This window comes from Phyllostomus hastatus, unplaced genomic scaffold (assembly GCF_019186645.2).
Source record: "Phyllostomus hastatus isolate PE091 unplaced genomic scaffold, TTU_PhHast_1.1 phas_contig_29, whole genome shotgun sequence".
Taxonomy (NCBI): domain Eukaryota; kingdom Metazoa; phylum Chordata; class Mammalia; order Chiroptera; family Phyllostomidae; genus Phyllostomus; species Phyllostomus hastatus.
Genome location: NW_025333835.1, coordinates 5,377,694 through 5,401,781, shown reverse-complemented (window position 1 = coordinate 5,401,781; position 24,088 = coordinate 5,377,694). Strand labels below are relative to the sequence as shown.

Below are 24,088 nucleotides of genomic sequence, written 5' to 3'. Positions count from 1 at the left end.
AAGTTATTCACAATAGCTGCAAAAGAAATTACATTGCTCTTTTGTATCCTGAACAATAGGACAACAATAAGTAGGTCACAAAGGCTCAGGAGGGTTGGGATTGAAGGGAAAGCTATTAATATACCCCCAAACAATTAATATCCATATGACTTTCTCCTGGTTTTCTGTATCAAAATGATACTGGCCTCTTAAGTACTGAAATTACTGAAGTTCCCTACTTGTAAAAAGGCACAGTAGAGTTGGTAACTAAAGCCATGGAACAGATGACAGAGGAATCGATTCTCTCAATATTAAAATCTGATTAAGTCTCTTTATTTTGTTTAAATTGGCTCCTCATTTTGTATCTAACATATGCTACAGTTATTTTTCTAGTTTGTTACTTGCTTTTCTTTTTCTAAGTTGGTTTATGAATATTTTTGATATCTAGAATATTTTCCTTTTACTTGTCAAATTAAGCAATATTTTCTTTTAGAGTATCTTAGAAAAACTGAGAATGTTTTTTTCCCTCCTTTAAGAACACATTGAGTATTGCCTGATGTTTCTTGAAGGTTCTTATTTTATTTTTTAATGCTTTCAAATACACCATGGAAATAGAATTATAAGAAGGCTTGGAGTAGGATGAGATATCAATTTATGGTCCTTTCTGGAACACTTTTAAGTATAAAAAGAGGTATTATCAATATTTATGCTGGAAGGACACATGTAAACAGAGACTATCTTAAGCAAACGAAGGTACATGGCCACCAAGTTTAAAAGGAATCCTAGAACACTCTTTTAATCCTGGTTCTGGTGATATGTAGTCTGGAGACCTCTTCCTTCTAACATGAAAATTCAGAGCCAATATCCAGACATTAAATTCTCCCAGAAATAAATGGGCTAATCTGCATAAAGAATAGATAGAAAACAATTGGAATGAGCACCTGTATAGCCACGTAAAAAAGCAATGTAAAATAACTGAAAAATACCCCAAACTAATATATCTACAGTCTTTTTTATTTTTTCACATGCCCTATTACTTCATGCCTTCATTAGATCTAACTAGATTATTCAAATCAACAAATATTAGCTAAGGCTCAGGTCACTGCCTACAAAATTCTTCTCTTAACCTCTTGGACCACTTAGTACCACAGATAATTTCTTAAAAGTGTCCTCTGCCAGTTCCCTTTCTCTCCAATTTACTTCCTGCCTTTCTAGTAATTTCTCTCCATAGTCTCCTGAGTTGGGTCTTCTTGTTGTAATAATTCCTTAAATTTTCCCCAAGTTCCTTCATTTGTTCTCTTTCCATCTTTTTACATGCTTTCCTGGGGTGGGGGGATCACGGTACAAGGCAGAGCAGGTTGCGTCTATTTTAAAACGGCACCTGCCCTGAGGACAGAGGAAGGGCCATGTGCAGAGGTAGGGAGCCCCACTTCAGTATTTGAAGAGCTATTTCTGACCCTAGTCTCCCTATCTCCTCTCTCATCCATTCCATGGCTTCAAGTGCCAACTCTCCACTGATCTTCAACAGTAAGACTTCTCAACTTTAGCCCTGTCGTCCTGGAGTAACTATCGAACTACTTGCTTATCTGCCCATTTCCTCAAACTCAACATATCCAACACCTGGCTCATTACTTTCCTCTCAAATTCATTCTATATCCTGTATCTTTTATCCTGATTAATAGTATCATTTTCTACCACCTGGCCAAATCCCTTTCATCATATTCTGCCTGCCCACCTCACTCCTCCCTTACCAAGAGCCAATTAAATAGCAAATCTAAGCTATAGTATTAAGGCACCAAAAAGTCAACTGTATCTATCCTTTCCTTTTCATCCCCACAGTTTTCATTCTGGTTTTTATGATCTCTGGCCCAGATTTTTATAAGCCAATTTGGCTTCTCCAACTTCAGTCTCTTCTTGAGCCAATAGGCTCTCTACAGTGCCAGCATATCTCATTTTATTGTTTCACTTTATCACACTTAACAGATTTTTTTTATACCAATTGAAGGCAAGACCCTCCACTGGCAAAAAATCATGACTTGCTTTATTGGTATACTTGTTTTAATGCAGTGGTCTGGAACCAAACCCGCAATGTCTCCGAGGTGTGCCTGTACTGTCACTTTGTTGATCAAAATCATATCATTTCTTTCTTTAAAATTCCTTAAATGACTCTTAATACCTTAGGAACAAAGGTCACTCCTTAACTTATGGACTTAGTCTCGGTCTCATCTCCTACCATTCATTCTCTTTCTCCTACTTTGTGTTTCAGTCATGGGCACAATTTGTAAAAAATTTATTCTTACTCTTTTTTTTTAACTTTTCCACCAGACTATGCACTTCCAGAGGGAGAATCTTTATCTTTGAATCGAGTACAAAGGTGCACTGACTTTACCTACCTCCTAAATAGCCCTGCAATATGTCCTTTCCACTCTGTGCCTACTGTCACTGCCTTTGTTCAGTTCCTTCATAACTTTCACCTGGACTACTACAACAGCCTCCTACCTAGTCTCTCTTCACCCTGGTTCCAACTTAGAGACAACTTTAAAGAGTGAATGAAAAGTTAGCAAGAGTGGAAATGTGCTTAAAAACTCTCAATAGCTTTCTCTCTTTCTCTAAACAGAATCCAAATTCCTTAATTAGCAAGGGCCAGAACATGTGACCCTTTCCTAACTCATCAGCCTCATCTCTTGTCACTCTTCCATTCACAACTTCAGCTCTTTGCCAATGACAATTAATTATATGTAGCTCCCTAAATTAGCTGCTCTCTCACATAGCCAAGTCTCTGCAAATGCTAGTCTCTCTGCCTGAAAGACTCTCTCAGCTTTGCCTGGTTACCTCATTTTCCATGATCATTCCAATTTGAGACCATCCCCTCTTCAGTGCTACCATGGTAACCTGCATGTACTTTCATCACACTGTATGGTAACTATGTGTAAGTAACTATGGGTAATTTGTCTTTCTCCCCCCTTGACAAACCCCGGCAACTTGAGCTCTGCAGCCATGTGCATGTGTGTGCACATGCATGTGTATGTGTATTTTATTTTTTTTTATTAAAATTTTTTAAAGATTTTATTTATTTATTTTTAGAAAGGGAAGGGAGGTGGGGGGGGGGAGAGAGAGAGAGAGAGAGAGAGAGAGAGAGAGAGAGAGAGAGAGAGACATCAATGTGCAGTTGCTGGGGGTTATGGACTGCAACCCAGGCATGTACCCTGGCTGGGAATCGAACCTGAGACACTTTGGTTCCCAGCCCATGCTCAATCCACTGAGCTACGCCAGCCAGGGCTGTGTATGTGTATTTTAATCTCACCATCCTAACATCTCATGACAAGGCTTGACACATGGTAGATATTTTTATAATTTTTCAGATCTAAAGTTCATTACACTTATTAAAAGGCTATTAAGCTCTCTTTCCTTCAATTTCTCCCCCCATACTGGGGCAATTGCAATATCTCTTGATAAAAGTTTAATGAACTAATTATTATGAACATTCAAAATCTTATTCATCTTTTCATCAATTCACTCAATTGATATTTATTCAGCAGTCACTATGTGCCAGGCACTATGCTATTTGCTGAAGATACAAAAAAATAAAGAAAACACAACACTCTGCACTAGTGGTATGGAAAAACATTTTATTTTTTTTAAGTGACACTTTTTTAAAGATTTTATTTATTCATTTTTAGAGAGAGGGAAAGAAAATGAGAAAAAGAGAGAAAGAAATATCAATGTGTGGTTGCCTTTAGAGCGCCCTGTATTGTGGACCTGGCCCTCAACCCAGGCATGTGCCCTGACTGGGAATCGAACTGGCTCTCCTTTGGTTTACAGCCTGCACTCAATCCACTGAGCTACACAAGTCAGGGCTGGAAAAACACATTTTAAAAATTGTTTTCAACACAATGTGGTAAGAGGATCACAGGGCACAGAACAAGATGGTATAGAAGCACCTACATATTCAAGAGGCACTTAAGACTGCTGCTTCAAAGATGAAGTGCAGCAATAAAAGGAAATAGTAATGTATAGAACAAAAGCAAATTTAATCAAGCCACTGTTGCTAGAATTGGCACAGCTAAAATTTTTCACTAATGGTTAACTCATAATGCTTTATGAAGAGAAGGTATGCTTGTAGACAGGCTACAGAAAGTCCCTCAGGGCCACTGTGCAAAGTTCACAGCAGCCCTGCAGACTTCAATGTCTACGTCACAAGCACCATGGCAACAGACACTGTGTTCAAGGGCTCAATGACTCTCTCTGAATTTCCTACATTCTTATATGCTGGCAAGTCTTTTCAACGTTTGTTAGCATGGAGTCTTTCAAATTTTCACTTATATGAAAGTTTCCTGATTATTTTTTCTTTATTCCTTTCTACTGTATGGACAGTGTAATACCATCACTACTTTAAAATAGTATATTTTCCTTACAATCATATTTTTGTCTTTATTGATAGGCAAGGTTTTTTTCCTCCTCCATGTCCTATAAGAAACCTCATTTTCTGTTCATATGTCTAGTGCTTATTTAAGAATATTAATGCTCTGGAAGAAAACAAAATCTACATTATTTAGTAAGCTGAAGAATAAATAAAAAGCAAATTGGGTTATGCCTTTTGCTATGTAATAGATGATAATTAAAGTTTTGACAGATTTCAAAATATTTCATTAATATTTTTATTGAGAAAGAATTTACCTAGATAACTTCTATGCTGTTAATATAATATAGGGATATAAACTATAATACTCATTGAACAACAAATAGATTGGAAAATGGCAAATAAAAAAATTTACTTTAGTATGCCTAAATACTTAATACAGTAGAAACAATAGGTAGAAATTTTTCTAACATTATTTGTAAATGTAAGGTTATTATTTACATGCAGACTAGTGATCAAATATTACAGAAAAATTTAAGTATGTGTTTTATTATAAAATAAATATATAACCACTTGACAGAAAATCTGGAAAAGAAAAAAACTTTTTATGAGTGATTTTCTCTGGAAAAATTTCTTACTAAAGTGAACATCTACAATAAAGCATTTCATGTACACATCTAATTTTGTGTTTTAGTAGAAGGTCCTAATAATATCTTAGTTTACAAGTGGGAAATTATCTACCTTCCTACCTTAAAAAAAAAGAAGGAAAAGTAAAGAATAGAAAAATGCTAGAAATTTTCAGGAAAAGGAAAGGAATATGAAGGAAAGAATACATAGGTTATATCACCCTTTGAACTAAAATGATTTAACCAACAGGAATGCAAAAGAAAGGATTAGTATTATTCTACTTTGTTTTTAATTCAATAATATGTTCATTTCATTTACCTGAAACATAATATATGTGCACATATAAAACTTATTATAGTCTAATAGCAGTAGCTCTTCCAATATCACAATGCATTAATGGAAGACATTTCAACACTTCATTTGGCATCAGCTAAACTGAACTTAGTGAATTACAAAAATAATTAAACAATTTCACTTGCATCAGAATGAACTACTACAGTGTAAGTGATGATTTATCCATGAATGCAAAGCAGTGATCTTACCTGAATGTTGTCATAGAACAGAACATCAGGCACTTTCATCTTCTCATGGGCATTATAGATTGGTGCACTGACAGCTCCAATCCTCAGAGATCCAGATGCTACCTCACCTAAAAATCCCACACGGAACAGAATTACTCATGGCACACTCCTCAGAGAAGTCAAGTTCAGCCCATACAGAATGCAATACAGCATCTTTACTATCTTGTGGGCTCATCAAGGAATTTTAATTTAACATTCAAAATAGAAATAGGCTGGAAGGTGGTATAATAAAAACCTTGAAGGTGCTTTATTCACAAGAGTGTTTTTATTTTTATTTTGAGGTTTCATTTATTTATTTTTAGAAAGAGGGGAAGGAAGGGAAAAAGAGGAAGAGAAACACCAATCAGTTGCCTCTTGAATGCCCCCAGCAGGGGGCCTGGCCCACAACCCAGGCACATGCCTGGGAATCGAAACAACAATCTTTTGGTTTGTGGGATGATGCCCAACCCACTGAGCTACACCAGTCAGGGCTGCTAGAGTGTTTTAGCTCTACATAAACAGGTTAGAGCTCTACAAAAAGTTTTAATAAATGTTCTAAAATATAATAAAATTTAATTAAAACAATGTCTATAGTAAACAGCATATAGATAAAATTGAGAGTTAAAAAAAAAATCCAGAACTGAGTCACCTTAATAAGCTTGTTCGGTCAAAGACTATCATACATATATAAACCAAACATACATTCAAAAGCTTTGAAGTACCTTGAACATCATTATTTCATGTCCCCTCATTCAAAAACTGCACACAAGAATCCCCAAGATACCTAATCAAAAATACAAATGAATCAACCCATGCCAGGCCTCCCAAATTACTATTTTCAGTGATGGTCCAGGAGATCTATATTTTCAAATAAGCACCCAAGGAGCTACACAATTATTTTGTGATATTATTATTGGAATGTTTCTTAGAGTTGGTCTAGAATAGAATCTAAGCTCCTTGAAGTCAGGAACCTAAGTAATAAATTTACTGATGTCAGGGATATGTCATATGCATTCCTTATAGTAACCAGATATCCATGTTCCCTGTCTGATATATGCCAAGGTCAATAATGATAACACTAACAGTAGTAATTGTAGTAGTAGTAATGATTACAATAATAGAAACTATTATTAATTGAGAACCTTCTATGTGCCAGATCCCAGAGTAGGAACTTCAGCTCACTGTTTTTTCATATAATTTAATTTAATTTTCCTAATAATGAGACAAGAATTACGAAGAAGCTAAGAAAAACAAAAAATTAAGTAATTTGCTTCCAATCTCCCAGCTGGTATGGGTAGAGCTAAAAATAGAATTGATGTCCTTTCTGCCATATGGAGTATGTTCAATCCTTTGACTCCAAATAATATTCTGTCCTGTGGAAATACCCTAGCAAGCAGGTAGACAACTATAATACCTTAAACAAGTCACCCATCTTTTTCTTCCCTACTTTAAATAAGAAAATTTCTATTTTAGTGCAAAAGCATTTTAAAAGACAAGGTAGAAAAGCAATATGAGTGTCTATGGAGTACCATGAACAACTTTAAGCTAAAAATAATTACACTGTCACCTTGTTTAATCACTGCTGAATGCTACACACGTGCCAAAGCACAGTACACCTCCTCTTTCAATAGATCCTCACCATTTTTCTTTTTTTTTTCTTTTTTTTTTAATTCTGGTTTTTTTTTTAAGGTTTTATTTATTTATTTTATTTTTAGGGAGTGAAGGGGGGGGAGAAACATCAATGTGCGGTTGCTGGGGGTTATGGCCTGCAACCCAGGAATGTACCCTGGCTGGGAATCGAACCTGGGACACTTTGGTTCCCAGCCCGCGCTCAATCCACTGAGCTATGCCAGCCAGGGCACCATTTTTCTTTTTATTTACAAGTTCTATAGGGGGGAAAACCACAGCTGTCATGCTGAGGGTTTATTATGTATTTACCACCATCAGGTCTCTGAAATAGACCCACTATAAAACTGTGAAAGAAAAGACCAGGATTGTGCAGTAAATTTACTATATACTTGTATGTTGAAATGACAGACATAATTTCAGATTCAAACAGCATCTGATATCATCTATGCTTTAGTACATTTAGGTCATTAGGACAATTTAATTCAGTCAACCAATACTTAAACTGTTAAAATTTCAAGCTAAAAAAGAGAAATGCATGGAGAGAATGGTGATACTACAGTTCCCTGGGAGAAAGCTGGCTAACAATCTTCTATGAAATCTCAGAGGATGGCATTATTTTGGTAAATTTATTAAGTCCTCAGCCTGATAAACTCAAAACCTGATTTTGTCATCACAACAGAGGACAAACCTAACTCTCAGGAGATTATTAAAGACACAGATTTTGATCTATATATAAATGTTTATATATAGAATTGCAAAGTATGACATTGCAATGAAAACTGCAACTTTCATATAGACTATATGATACACTGGTTGTCATATCAGCATATTACCTAGAGGAAGACCTAAATGGAAAAAGCCAAATCCTTACCAGAATGTTGCCTGGTGAGCATGGCCCCTGAATAAAGAAAGTAAATTAAATGAATTTTCTAAAGCAAATGACATTAAAGATGGATGGAATCAGAGGAATCAAGTCTCTTGACTTAGGTTCTTTACCCCTACACATGGCTTAGGTGGGAACTGCTAACAACAGCCTGTTACCAAGACAAAAGAATCTATATTCTAAATGATGTAGTCTTTCTTTGGATATGTTAAATAATTCACATGTAACATTATGAGTTTAAAAAGAACCAAGGTTATTCTGTCTCTGAATTGGCTATGTATATCTATACCCATCAGTATACAGAGCTTAAAATTTTACTTTAAAAAAAGTCATCTTATTTTCTTAATATCAAATTCTTATCTCAGTATATATCCAACAACTAAGAACACCTACTACAGCCCTGGCTGGTGTGGCTCAGTGGATTGAAAGCTGGCCTGCGAATTCAATTCCCAGTCAGGGCACATGCCCGGGTTGTGGGCCAAGTCCCCAGCTGGGGGGTGTGACAGGCAACCAATGATGTTTCTCTTACACATTGATGTTTTTCTTCTCTTCTCTTCTTCTCCCCTCCCCCTCCCCCTAAAAATAAATAAATAAAACACACAAAAATAAATAAATAATAAAGAGCACCTACTACAAAGAAAACTGCAACAGACCCCTTTGGAGAAGGGTTACACATTTGGACCCTTGGATGTTTTGAGGTAATTAATACCTCAAAAAATAGAGAAACTTTCATTACCCATTAATGGAAAAATGAGCAACTTGTATAGGAAGAAATAAACTTCCCCCCAGTTCAAAATTATACTTATGTCTCTCCAGGAGAAAAGAATAACAAAAGACAATATGAGATCTGTTCTAAAAAAAGTCCAGCCAATGTTAATATAATGAGAATAGTTTGCACAACACTGATGTAACAAGGAAAGTGGACTGGAATGCACATGCGTCAACAATGATGATTTCACTATACTAGTCAGTGGGGACTGTAGACACCATTGAGTATATGTACTGTGTGGCCGTTGCATTCAAAATGACTGAGTGAGTAGAGCAACATATCTGCATCCAATTTTGCATTAAGCTTGAACATTCCTCCATGGAAACTATTTGGATGATTCAAAAGGCTGTAGCCTATGGGCAACTGGAGATTGGCAGCTTCATCACAACAATGCACCTGCTCAAGCATTATGTCGCATGCAGAGTTTTTTGGCAAAACATTGCATCACCCAGGTAACTCAGCCCCCCTATAGCCAAGATTTGGCATCCTGCAACTTCTGGCTAATCCCCAAACATCCCATGAAAGGGAAGAGGTTTCAGACCATTGATGAGATTCAGTAGAGTACTATGTAGGGGCAGCTGAGAGTGACTGGGAGAACTGTGTGAGGTCCCAAGGTGCCTACTTTGAAGAGGACTGAGGCATGATTGTCTTATGTACAATGTTTCTTGTATCTTGTATCTGCTTCAATAAATGTCTCTACTTTTCATATTACATGGCTGGATACCCTGTGGATAGACCTCATATAGGTGGAAGTGGAAGATTAAGAAGGCATGAAATGGTACTCTGAATATTACTTTAGTCTATCTAAACCTACAATAGTTTCACAAACACATTCCATAAGACACTGCTGGTCCTCAGAATGGAAATGTGGTGCAAAGAAAACAGAATGTTAGATTCTAAGGTGAAATACATTTGGAAAAAAATGTTAAATAAAATCACACAAGTTTATTTATATCAGAAATTCTGAGAGCCTTTAACACATGCGTGTCAATTGTGATTCTTAAGGGAGGAGGTATGAGGGGAAGACCTATATCTAGTACCAAAATAGAGGAAGTATTGTAAGGCTGAACTTTTAAGTGGGTTTTAATCTTTTTTAAAAAGATTTATTTCCTCAACCCAAAATGAAACAAAATAAATGGAAAACAAAGACATTTTTATTGACAGTTAATATTATTTCACTTAAAAATATAAATCAAATACTTACATTTGTAATCTTCCAGTTCTGGTTCTAGATTATTATTAATACTTATTTCTATTGAAGCATCTGCCAGGTTTTTTTCTAGTGCTGACCTTGCAAGGCTTGGTAAAAACCTAGAGTAGGGGAGAGGATTGAATGATAAAGTAAAAACGTTCTGTGATTCCTAAATATCTTTTCACATGTGCACACACAAACTAATTATAACCAATTAAGGAAGTTCAGTCTGTATCTGTGAAATACAAATAGTAAATAAACTTTGAGTACATGTGATAATGAAGTATATGTTTGTTGAATCTTCTTTAATAAGTAAAAGTCATGAGTAATTAATGGTATTCATCTACATACAAAATTTTGCAGAACAAGACTTAAAAATAATTTGCTTTTGAAAACAGATTTAGTACACCTCATAAACCTTATTTATCATTTAACTGGATTATCGAATTTTCTTAAATAGATAAAATAATATTTTAACTTGCTCCAAGTTGGCATTTACAAATTCAAATTAGTAGAGATGGATTAATGATGTTTCTTTTACATTCTTACACAAATTATTGAATGAATTTAATACTATTCAGCTTGGTTCTTCTTTCCATTTAAAAATTATACCTGCCTATCTATTCTATATGTATTTTGTCAAAACAACACTCTGGCAAGTGACAAAGGCATTCTTAATCTATAAATAAACTGCATGAACTTCCTGAGCTTAGAATATGAAAAGAGCTTCTCACACAATATACTGGAATTCTGAACATAAATGAGTTCATAGAAGTGATATTTAATGCATGGTTATCTGTTCTATACTACTATAAACTAAATACTATATGCCACAAAGTTCCAAAAAACATACTATCAACATACCACTTTTAGATTTTTTAGATTTTTAAATTTTTTAGATTTTTTAGATTTTTTTAGATTTTAGATTACACTTTTTTAGATTTTTAAATTAAAAATCTAAATAGCTCTAAATTTTTTGTGGTTGTTCCTGCAGCCTTAAGGATAAACTCTAATAAAGGAGATGTTGGTGTGAGTGAGGAGGCAAAAGGATGAGTGCTGGATTTCCTGTCCCTGCAATATTCCAAGCCACATGTCTGACACTAACTCCCACCTACTGCCTTATTGTGGCTTTGGGCTGTGATAAGGGGATTTACAGGGTTGCACAAAAGTAGATTTATAGTTGTTGATATGGAAAATAATTAATAAATAATAATACAAAAATAAACTCTGTGGTCCACATACTCCCAACTGTAAACCTAGTTTTGCCCCACCCTGTATATAGCTGTAGGCCAGTAGCTCATCAGTTCAATATCAAGTCAGATTTATTGCTGTTCATCTCTGAACTTTCATCACATTTCTTAAACTGTTCTTTTCTTTCAAAACCAAGCCCTCACCTTACCTCCCAGACCCAAAACTGGCTTTTACCTTGTTTCCTGCGCTTTCACCTTGGCACCTGGTCCTACCTTTTCACCACTATCCCTAGAACTAGAATTGAGCTGGTAACATTAGGCCCTGCTGCTCTGTCTCCATTACTTCTTGTCAGACCACCTGGATTGACAATGGACAACCAATTTCAAGGTTAGACTTTGTTTGCTATTCCCAGAAACTCTTCACATATTGTGCCTGTAAACACATCCTCACATTTCTGCTGTACTGGAACATTTCTAGATTACCCTCCAAAGCCTGTGCAGGATAGGAAGCAAGCCATGTAGGGCTCCTTTCAATGGTAGTGTCAGGCTTTGCTTACCAATATGATACTCTTTCCCACTGAGATTAAACATGTTTCAAAATTATTTTAACCTCACACTCAGCACCACCAAATAATCATAGGTAGCACATTATGGAAGTTGCGATATATTTACACCTAGAACCTAATTCCAAAGGATATTGGACCACCTAACAAACAAGCAGAATTAAACATACCAGGTGGTGTGAGGTCAACCCTTACTTTCTTCCCCAAGATTCAAGAGATTAGTTAACTGCTTCCTTTCCCACTGCTCACTGCTATTTTCTATTTTTCCCTCTCCTTTCCTGGCTTTTGGTAAAATAAATAAAAAGTGAATGGATGAAATATCATTCTTTCTATCTTACCTTCCCATAACCAAAGCAAGCACATATCCTGTTTTAAACTTTTAAAATGTATTTATCAGTAATATGAGCATCATAGCATCTTTTCAAAATCATTATTACTATTATCATTATTTATTTCCAACAAAAAAAGAATTGGAAAGTCACTAGTTTTGTTAGATCTTGGTTATAAGAAAAGTAAAGAAAGATTCAATTGTGTTCTGGGAAACTCAGAAACAAAAGAAGTTGCCCTAAGCTAATTCAAATAACTCTTTGTCACAGGAGTGGAATAGGATCTTTAGATCAGAAAACAAAATAAGATTTCTCAGGATGGTAGCATAAGAAGCTAGAACAAGGGTAGAGGATGTTCCCAAATTACCATCCATGAGGGGAGAAGTATTAGTAGTAAGAATGAGAGAAAAAGACTGAGGGGCTCCGTGGATGTCAGGCAGGCTCTGACTTCTATTTAGAATGTGCAATTGATTCATCTTTTTAAAAAATTTTAATTGTTGTTCAAGTACAGTTTTCTGTCTTTTACTCCTATCCCAGCCCTCCCCCCAGCCCTCCTCACCTCCTTCCTGTTTCCATGACCCCCCTTGTTTTTGTCCATGTGTCCTTTATACTTGTTCCTGCAAACCCTTCCCCTTTTCCCCTGAAATTCCCTCCCCTATCCCCTCTGGTCACTGTCAGCCTGTTCTCTATTTCAGTGTCTTTGGTTATGTTTTGCTTGTCTGTTTGTTTTGTTGATTATGTTCCAGTCAAAGGTGAGATCATATGGTATTTGTCTTTCACTAACTGGCTTATTTCGCTTAGCATAACAATTGATTAATCTTTACCTGTGATTTTAAATCAAATTTATGAACAGCACTGGAATATTTAAGGTAATTTATGGTTTATCCTAGTTAAAAATCTAAATTGTACTCCCAACCAAGATGGAGGCATAGGTATACACACTGTGCTTCCTCTCACAACCAAAAGTAGGACAACAACAAATTTAAAAACAAAAATCAACCAGAACTGACAGAAAATTGACCTGTATGGACGTCTGACAACCAAGGAGTTAAAGAAGACACGTTCATCTGGGCTGGTAGGAGGGGCAGGGAGGGGCAGAGATGGGCAGCCAGACAGAGGACACCCGGCAAGGTGACTGCTGATAGACCTGGCTGCTGGAGGACCTGGTGGCTGGAGAAGCAGGTTAGGCAGCAGCTAGTGGAGCATGTAGACCGACATTTATGTGCAGATAAACCGAGAGAAACAGGGAAGAGAGGCAGACCCCACAACCCAGGGTTCCAGCTCGGGGAAATAAAGCCTCAAAACCTCTGATTGAAAACACCTGTGGGGATTGAAACAGTGGGAGAAATTCCCAGCCTCACAAGAGAATTCATTGGAGAAACCTGCAGAGTCCTAGAAGGTACACAAAACCACCCACCTGGGAATCAGCAGCAAAAGGACCCAATTTGCTTGTGGGTAGCAGAGGTAGCAATGACTGAAAGCCAGCACAAAGCTAAACAAGCAGCATTATTCCCTCTTGGACCCCTCCCCCATATACAGTGCCACAACACAGTAACCTGGGTTGCCCTGCCCTGGTGAATACCTAAGGCTCTGCCACTTACTACGCAACAGGTGCTCGAAGTCCAGAAAAAAATGGCCCAAATAAAAGAACATATCGAAGCTCTAAAAGAATACAACTAAGCAATGAAGAGACAGCCAAACCATCAGAGGCTCTGTTTAAAACACTGGTAATCAGGATGCTCACAGAATTGGCTGAGTATGGTCACAAAACAGAAGATAAAGTGAAATCTATAAAATGTGAAATACCAGAAAATATACAGGGAACCATCAGTGAAGGGAAGGAAACCAGAATGCAAATCAATGGTTTGGACCAGAAGGAAGAAATAAACATTCCAACAGAATGAAGAGACAAGAATTCAAAAAGATGAGAAGAGGCCTAGGAACCTCCAACACAACTTTAAATGTTCCAACATCTGAATCATAGGGGTGCCAGAAGGAGAAGAGGAAGAGCAAGAAATTGAAAACTTATTTCAAAAAATAATGAAGGAGATAGACTGCAAAGGAAATAGACTTTCAGGAAGTCCAGGAAGCTCAGAGAGTCACAAAGAACTTGGACCCAAGGAAGCACACACCAAGGCACATCATAATTACATCACCCAAGATTAAAGAGAAGGAGGGAATCTTAAAAACAGCAAGAGGAAAAGGAGACAGTTACCTACAAAGGAGTGCCCATTAGACCATCAGCTGATTTCTCCAAAGAAACCTTACAGGCAAGAAGGGGCTGGAAAGAAGTATTCAAAGTCATGAAAGGCAAGGACCTACATCCAAGATTACTCTATCCGGCAAAGCTATCATTTAGAATGGGAGGGCAGATAAAGTGCTTCCCAGACAAGGTCAAGTTACAGGAGTTCATCATCACCAAGCCCTTATTACAGGGATGTTAAACTCATTTTCACGGGGGATCACATCAGCCTCATGGTTGCCTTCAAAGGGCCAAATGTAATTTTAGGACTGTATAAATGTTACTCCTAAATAGTTAAGTGAGAGTATGGGGCTGCCGCCAGGTAGAAAACAAGGTGCCAGGCCCATTTGGCTGGTGTGCCTTGTAATTGACACCTGTGCCTTATTATATGAAATGTTAAAGGAACTTATCTAAGAAAAAGATGATAAAAAATATGAGCAGTAAAATGACAACAAATTCACAACTATCAACAACCGGACCTTAAAAACAAAAACAAACTAAGCAAACAACTAGAACAGGAACAGAATTACATAAAGGGAGATCACATGGAGGGTTAGCAGTGGGGGGAGGGGGAGAGGAGGAAAGGGGGAAAGGTACAGAGAATAAGTAGCATAAATGGTAGGTACAAAATAGACAGGGGGTGGTTAAGAATAGTATAGAAAATGTAGAGGCCAAAGAACTTATATGAACGACCCATGGACTCGAACCAAAGGGGGGAGGAATGTGGGTGGGAGGGGGGTTGCAAGGCAGAAGGGAATAAGGGGGGGGGGGGGTAATGGGACAACTGTGGTAGCATAATCAATAAAATATATATATTTTTAATTTAAATTGTTAAATTCTGTGTCAGGTAATTTCTCAAGAAGATTTGTTTCCTAATTCATATGTCTGAAGAACTTAAAAGAAAACAATATATAAAATTCATTAACATAATTTCAAATGTTTGAAGATACTTGATTTAGGCAAGTTTTATAAGAGAATCACATGTCTTTCAAAGGCCCATAAAAGTAATTAGATGTGATAGACTTATAGAGTAAGCTGAATAACACAAAACAGAAATCTAGATTTCTTATGGACTTAAAAAATTCAATAGCAGTTTTAAAGTAAAAGAGTCTCTCTTAAAGTCCTTGAATTTCTCTCACAAGAAAAATCATTCTTAAGGACAACAAAAAATTCACATCAAAATAATCATTGTGATCATTTACTACTATGTATGATAATTCTATCAGGTTTGTTATTTTTAAAAATTAATCAGCTAAGAGCTTAAACAATGTACAAATTTTATGTAGATGTTTTTCATTTCATGTCACAAGGGAATGTCTTGAAAATGTAAGTAAACTAAGTTGTTGGTGAATGAAAAATTTCCCCATCACCTCAACCTCTGAGACAGTTAATCTTCATCTCTGATTAAATTCTTATAACTCTGCCCCAAGTTTCTATGCCAAAGGATGATCACCCCCAAGACTTTCCAGAACTAAATAATTTAATGGAATGCAAAATACTTGGATGGATTAGTTTCATAACAGTTAATTTTAATAAACTCTTCTACAATATTTTTCTGCATATGAAAAACTGATAGTTTCCTAATCTTCTACATTTTCTTTCCTTTCTCCTCTTAGACAAGAGGACATTCATCTAGACAATGAATCTGCATCTAGCTCCAAGACTAGATGTACACATTATGGGCCATGAGGACAAGGTCCTTAAGGAGCCATTTCCTCAGGTGGAGAAATCTTCCAATCTGAATTGAACTGACATAAGCAAACACATGAATAATACTTTTTAATGAAGTTAACAAAACAAGCCTAGCTAATACTTAAGTTTAATGTTTAATGAATTTAGCCTAGAGAATTTCTTTTGATTTTCTTTGCTTAATAATAGACTTGTGAATATATATTATGTCAATTTTTGTTCTAAAATTTCTTTTCACTGCTTCAATATGGAATAAGGCCATTCAAAATAAAAACCAACCCTGTACACACCAATAACTGTTTCTTCCTGCCACTGTGCTATCTTGAAGAGAAGATTAGTAAAAAGGCTTTTGACTCTATGGCCTTGCTAAAGCCAACAGATGATGTACAAACAAGATAGCTGTTTGACTTATTTGCAAAGGGTCATGGGATGGTAACCAAATAAAGTTTTATTGATAACACTGGAAGAATTAGCTATTTGATTCAGTGAAATATTTATAAGTATGGAAAGTAAGCACTTTTTGGTTTTTCAATTTTTAAGTATGAAATATTTCAAGCATACAGAAAATCACAAAAAATATTAAGCATTATGTTCATCTTACCCCATCCCTACAGGTAACACTAACCCTGAAATTAGTGGATCTTCCTGTCCATATTTTTATTTTGCTACATATATATGAGTAGAAAATATATTACACTCTTTAGTGTACTTAACATTTTATATAAAGGGCATCATATACCAAACCTCCTCTTCAAATTGCTTTTTTCACTGAATATTAGGTTGTTATGATTCATACCTATCCATACATGCAGCGAAAATGATCTACTTCATTTTAACTTCTATGTGGTATTTCATTACATGAATATGTCAGTTTACATATCCATTTCCTACTGATAGGTTGCTTCCAATTTTTCATTCTTATAAACAATGATGCAATAAATATCCTTCTACACATCTTCTTATAAATACATATAAGTCTATCTCTGAGGTAATATCAAGAAGTAGATTTGTCAAATAATATAGTATTAGTATATTTAGGCATAAAGATACTGTGCCATCAACCCCAAAGTTATGAGACTTCTGTCTCAATGGTAGTCATGACAGTTCACTTCCTTCCACTCATGAAAAAAATTAATTTGTAAAGTATAAATTTTTAAGTATGCAATGATAGATGATTATTCTCTTAAATGTCATTTCCCTGATAAATAATGAAGTTGAGCATCTTTTCAAATATTTTTTTTGTCATTTGAGTTAACTTTTCTGTGCATGTCTACTCATCCTTTGCCTGTTTAGGGCTTATTCTTTTATCTCATTAATTAGTACTTAATAGTCTCAGAATATCAATACTTTTGTGATTATAAATCTTATGAAACATGTCTTAGTTTATAACTTTTAAGTTGTAGAGTCACTTATGATGTTTTGTTATGTAATAGGATTTTACTATTTTGTACAAAATAAAGTGGATATTCCTCATATTTAACCACTTATTGACAAGTCCATCCATTTCTACCCTGATTTATTAAGCCACCTCTAATATATACCAAATTCCCATAATGGGTCTGGTTCTGGGCTGTGTAGTCTATTCTTATGGTCTATTTGTCTTTTCTTTTACCAATACCACACTGTTATAATGAATACAGCTTTATAACAGATCTTGATATCTGATAGAAAAAGTACACCTCAATCTTCCTCAAAAATGCTTGACTATTTATTGGCCCCTTACACTGCCATGATAATTTTGAGATTAGCTTGCCAAACTTATTACAACCTTGGTGTTATCTGACTATGTTATATACCTCTATCTCAATTTGAGGTAAAACAAACAGCCTTACAATAATGAATCTTACCTTTCATGAACATGGTATAACTTCCCATTTGTTTCAATCTTTTAGAGCTTTCAATAAACATTTATGTTTTTCTCCTTGAAACCATTAAATAAAATTCATTATATTTATTCCTGGGTACTCAAAACTTTACAATGTTATTTTAAATAAGACTGTTACTAAAAATTAGACTTTCTCATTGAGTATTACTGGAATGTGGGGATATTATTACTGATTTGGGTGCATAAGTAATGTCACTAAACTCCATTTGTTCTAATAATTTATATGCAGTTTCTTCTGAATTTTTTATATAGCCAATCTTATAACTATGGACAGATGCACTGGCTAAAAAAGTATAGAAAGATGATATTTTAGTTTTGTTCCCACTTCTAAAGGATATATATCAAGTATTCCACCTAAAACTATTTGCTGTAAATTTTTGGTAGATGCACTTTATCAGATTAAAGACTTTACTTTCTATTCATGGCTTACTAAAAATATTCCTGATTCACTAAAAGTTTTGTTTGTTTTTTGCTTTGGTTTGTTTTTAAGTTTTGCTGTTGAGGATTATCAAATACTTTTGACTCATTTTTAAAAATATTTTCACACTAATGTGTTAATAATAAATTAAAAATAAAATTTCTTCACATTCTTCAGACAATTCCAAATTGTTCATGCTTAAGAAAAGAAAAATACATATTTTGCTAGATTTGATTTGGTAGTATTTCATTTAAGATTTTTGCACCCATTCTAATGATTTACCTTTGATACATTATTCTTGTCTGATTTACATATCGATATTATGTTAGAGTCAAAGTGAATTGCTATTGGTTCAAAGTTTGTTTATCCTTTGAAACAGTTTCTATAAGATAGGGGTATATACATATATTTCTTGACAATCTGGTAAAACTTGACAAAACGACCAAAAGTTGTATTTTTTAAATAAAATATACACTGCTAATTCAATTTATTTCAAGGTTATGGATCTATTTGAAATTTTTTATCCTTTCTTGAGACATTTTGGTAATATACATGATTCTATAAAACTGTCCTTTTTTATAGTTTTTGTAAGTATTGACTTTAAGGGTAGTTCTGTTACTTTTTCCTTCTAATACTATATATTTGTGCTTTTTTTCTTTCATATTAATTAAATTTAACAGGGCTTTATTAATATTTTCAAAGAATCACCTTTTGTTTTAACTGCTCTTTATGATAACTTTGATTTGTCAATTGTTTCTGTCATATACTTTGACACTATATTCCATCTGAAGTGTGCACAATTTGGAACTACTAAATCTACTCATTTAAGTTTCTTTCCTCATCTTCTTTATTCCCAATCTGCTTTTGGCTTTGAAGTATATTTTGTCTAATAATAATACTATATATCTTCTCTTTTGGTTAGTATTTTTCTGGTATATCTTCTTATGCCTTCACCTCCGGCCTTTCTATTATGTTTTAGATGTGACTCTTGTTAAGAGTATATAACTAACTAGGTTTTGTTTTTAAAATTCAATCAGGATCTCTAACTTTCAACTAGAAAGTTTAATCTTGTGTGATATTTGTATTTGCTTCTAATATTATTTCATGTTTACTCTTTAGACTGATTTTTTCACCTTTCACCCCTTTTATTTCTACTTATTTTTTAAAGTATATTTTATTGATTATTATATCACAGTTGTCCCATTTTTTCTCCCCTTTATTCTCTTCCACCCTGTAACACCCCTCCCACCAGCATTCCCTCACCTTAGTTCATGTCCATGGGTTGTACATATAAATTCTTTGGCTCCTCCATTTCCTATACTATTCTTAACCTTTCCTATACTATTCTTAACTTCTACCAATAGACCTATTGCACCTACCAATTATGCTTCTTATTCCCTGTACCTTTTTCCCCATTTTCTCCCCATCTCCTCCGCACTGATAACCCTCCATATGATCTCCATTTCTGTGATTCTGTTCCTGTTCCAGTTGTTTGCTTAGCTTGTTTTTTAAGGTTCAGTTGTTGACACTTGTGAGTTTGTTGTCATTTTACTGTTCATATTTTTGATCATCTTTTTTTTTCTTAGATAAGTCCCTTTAACATTTCATATAATGAGGGCTTGGTGATGATGAACTCCTGTAACTTGAACTTATCTGGGAAGCACTTTATCTGCCCTTCCATTCTAAGTGATAGCTTTGCCGGATAGAGTAATCTTGGATGTAGGTCCTTGCCTTTCATGACTTTGAATACTTCTTTCCAGCCCCTTCTTGCCTGTAAGGTTTCTTTGGAGAAATCAGCTGATAGTCTAATGGGCACTCCTTTGTAGATAACTGTCTCCTTTTTCTCCTGTTGCTTTTAGGATTCCCTCCTTCTCTTTAATCTTGGGTGATGTAATTTTGATGTGCCTTGGTGTGTGCTTCCTTGGGTCCAAGTTCTTTGTGACTCTCTGAGCTTCCTGGACTTCCTGAAAGTCTATTTCCTTCACCAGATTGGGGAAGTTCTGCTTCATTATTTTTTTCAAATAAGTTTTCGATTTCTTGCTCTTCCTCTTCTCCCTCTGGCACTCCTATGATAAGGATGTTGGAACGTTTAAAGCTGTCCTGGAGGTTCCCAAGCTTCTCCTCATTTTCTTGAATTCTTGTTTCTTCATTCTGTTCTGGTGGAATGATTATTTCTTCCTTTTCTTCCAAATTGTTGATTTGAGTCCTGTTTTTCTTCCCATCATTATTGGTTCCCTGTATATTTTCCTTTATTTCACTTTGCATAGCCTTCACTTCTTCCTGTATTTTGTGACCATACTCAACCATTTCTGTGAGCATTCTGTTTACCAGTGTTTTGAACTCTGCATCTGACAGGTTGGCTATCTCTTCATTGTTTAGTTCTTTTTTGGAGCTTTGATCTGTTTTTCATTTGGGCCATATTTTTTTGTCCCAGTGCAACTGTTACATTCTAAGGGGTGGGGACTTAAATATTTGCCAGGTGGGGGGCAACCCAGGTTGCTGTGTTGTGGTGCTTTCTGTGGGGGAGTGGTCCAAAAGGGAACAAAGCTGCTTGCTTGGACTCTTAGCTGGCTTTCAATCATTTCCCTTGCTCCCCACAAGCAAACTGGGCCCTTCTGGTGCTGATGCCCAGGTGGGTTGGTATGTATACATTCTAAGACCCTGTGGGTCTCTCCAACAAACTCTCCTGTGAGGATGGGAGTTTCTCCCACAGCTGCAACCCCCACAGATTCTTACAACTAGATGTTTGAGTCCTTCTTTCCCTATGTTGTAACCCTGGGTTGCACAGTCTGTCTTGCTGCCTAAATGTAGCTCCCTGTTTATGCACACAAATGTGGGACTGTCTGGTCTGCCAGTAGCTGCCTTGCCCCAGCCCTCCAGCTGCCTCCTTGCTGCACATACAATCTACTCCAGCTGCCTGTTTCCATGCCTCCTACCAGTCTGAATGAATGTTTCTTCTTTAACTCCTTGGTTGTCAGACTTTGGTACAGTTTGATTTTCTGGCAGTTCTCATTATTTTTTGTTTTAAATTTGTTTCCTTCTTTTGAATATGAGAGGAAACAACATATATCTACACTTCCATCTTGGCTGGAAGTCTATTTCTACTTAATGTTGTATTGATCAAGTTTTCTCTGTTGCTTACTTCCATGTCTACTGGATCCATTTCCATTTTTTTATGTTTATCCAAAATTTATATGTGCATACTTAAACAAACAAAGTCTAAAGGGGTTAAATACTACTCTTCCTAAAAAAATAAGAAGTTGAGCATTCATTTCTCTTTTTTTCAGTTTCTATATTCTCTTGTTTACTGTTTTAATTTTATTCTGTTGTTATTTCCCCACATTAGTATTCATTTTTACCTTTTTTACAACATATTTAAATTATCCATATTTTACCTATTTTTGTCCTCATCATTATTTGTTTGCCAGTCTTTCCTCCTGAATTCAATTTCCTTCTTGCTGAAATATCGGCTTTTGTATTTATTTCCACAATGCAGTAAACTCAGTCTTCATCAAAAAATGTTATTTAGTTAAGCAGAGATTTCTCGGGTTGATGGTTATTTTCACTCACACTTTCAGGATGCTATCTACTCCTCCTGAAGTCTATTGTTGCTGATCTGAAGTTGCCAGTTTAACATTGCTCTCTTGTATGTATTTTCAGCTCACAATTTTTAAGTTGCTCATTGTTTTAATAGTATGCAGTAATATCACAATACATATTTGTTCTACAAACTCTAATTACTCTTGTTTATTTCTTAGATCAATTCATATTACTTGATTTATTTTCATTTGTTTTTATAAATAAAGGATATTGAAAGTTGATTTAACTACCAGGGCATATATAAAGGTCTGTAAAATGTGATTATTTCATGCTAATATATCCAAAGTATTATTTCCCCTTGGCTCCAAAACTGTTTATATTGCTTAGCACTGACTATTTACTTCTATTAAAACACATCTATATCCAAGTTCTAATGAAGAAAACACCTGGGTAGGTAATGGCTGCCTATGTTTTATTCAGCTCATGATCCCGAAAACTAAGCACTTAAAGCATTTTTTTCTAATTTCATTTGGAAGTTTAATGTGCTTTTATTAAAAGGAGAATTTTACTACTTCTCATAATTTTTAGTTATTCAAAGAATTACTGTAAAGACACTGGAGAGGAGCCTCATTTTAGCTGGATACACCAAACTCAACTTGTAACAAAAGGAGCTTACTTTACAAGTAAAATTATGCACTGAGTTGAATTTATAGAGGACAATTATAGATTCTCCTAATTTGAAAATAGATTCTCTTTTAATTCCTTTTATGTATCAAGGAATGAATAAACAACAGTTATAACCACCATAAAAATACTACCAGATCATATGCAAAGGGCCTAAAACAGTTCCCCAACCCCCAGGCTGCAGACAGGTACTGGTCAGTGGTGTGTTAAGAACCAGGCCACACAGAAAGAGGGGAGTGCCTGGTGAGTGAACTTGCATTACTGAATTCTGCCTCCTGTCTCCCCCTTCCCGCCATGGAAAAATTATCTTCCACAAAACTGGTCCCTGGTGTGGTTGGGGACTGCTGGTCTAAAAGAAACTTCCGGGCCTACTGAATATGGTTCTTAATCTTTCTTATTATTCTTTTTTTTAATCCTCACCCAAGGATATGTTTATTGATTTTAGAGAGAGAGGAAGAGAGAGAAAAAAATATTGATTGGTTGCTTTCCATCCACACCTAAACCAGGGTTTGAACCCAGGGCCTAGGTATGTTCCCTGACCAGGGATTAAACCTGCAAATTTTTGGTGTACAGAATGACATTCCAACCAACTGAGCCACCCAGCCAGGGCTCACTATTCTTTTAAAATAGTTTCACGCCAAGTGTAATTCTGTAAGAAAATTCTCTAAGTCAATGATTTATAACCACTAACAAGTGGGTATGAAAAATACGAGTGTAGACTGAAAAGATGTTTGTTTTGTTCAATTTGGGCAACAGGGAAGTGCTATAAAGCATGGAAAGTTCCAACAGAAATTTGGGAGGCACTGAGTGTAATGATTAAGAACACTAACTCAGAAAACACATGAAACTAGCATTCAAATCCCAAACACACTTTTACATATTTACCACTATATGGCTTGAGCCAAGTGACTTAGAAAGTTTTCTTTTCTACAATACCTCTTAAAATTGTTGCTATGCCTATGTAAGATGATGTTCTGAAACTGAACACAAGGCTGAAATAGCTACATATTCAGACCAATACTTTTTCCAGACTATCAATCAAACTTATGTTACTATTTTAGCAAAGATGCAGAAACTTGTATTCAGTGAGACAGGAGAATGTGGTTACCTGGAAAGGCAGGCTTTAGTGACAGCACCATGAAGGTTTTCATTAGGGTACTGGGACAGCCGATGAGAAATCCGCAATAGTTGTCTGGTAGAAAGTGATGCTGCCAATGACTGTGCCTATTAAAAGGCAAAGACAGCCTGTTAAGAGTCTTGTTTCAACTTGCTGTAAGTCCCTTTTGATGAGTATCATAGCAGAATTCATTATTCCTGAAGGACAAGGTTAAACTTAAAATATATATGTACTGTGAATGAATTACAAATAAAAATAAACAGAAAGCAATGAACATTTCAAACATTCTTGAAGATAATTTTTTTAGTCTATGATAAGTGTTTGTCAATTAAATTCAATTAAATTGTTTTCATTGTACTAAATGCTGTGTATACAGTTTTTTTTGTGTGGGGGGCGGGTGGAGGTTGAAAGGAAGAAGGATATAAAATAGCCCTC

At 35.5% G+C, this 24,088-nt stretch overlaps 1 protein-coding gene across 4 annotated transcripts in view; it reads right to left on the bottom strand.

Moving 5' to 3' along the window:
• VWA8 (von Willebrand factor A domain containing 8) overlaps positions 1-24,088 on the bottom strand; it is a 421,660-nt gene that overhangs the window by 239,151 nt on the left and 158,421 nt on the right. For all 4 annotated transcript variants that reach the window (XM_045839249.1, XM_045839250.1, XM_045839252.1 and 1 more), the window contains exons 17-19: positions 23,645-23,760; positions 10,012-10,118; positions 5,509-5,615 (exon numbers count right to left, since the gene is read on the bottom strand). In XM_045839249.1, the coding sequence (XP_045695205.1) occupies positions 5,509-5,615; positions 10,012-10,118; positions 23,645-23,760 (330 nt within the window). The remainder of the gene's footprint in view (positions 1-5,508; positions 5,616-10,011; positions 10,119-23,644; positions 23,761-24,088) is intronic.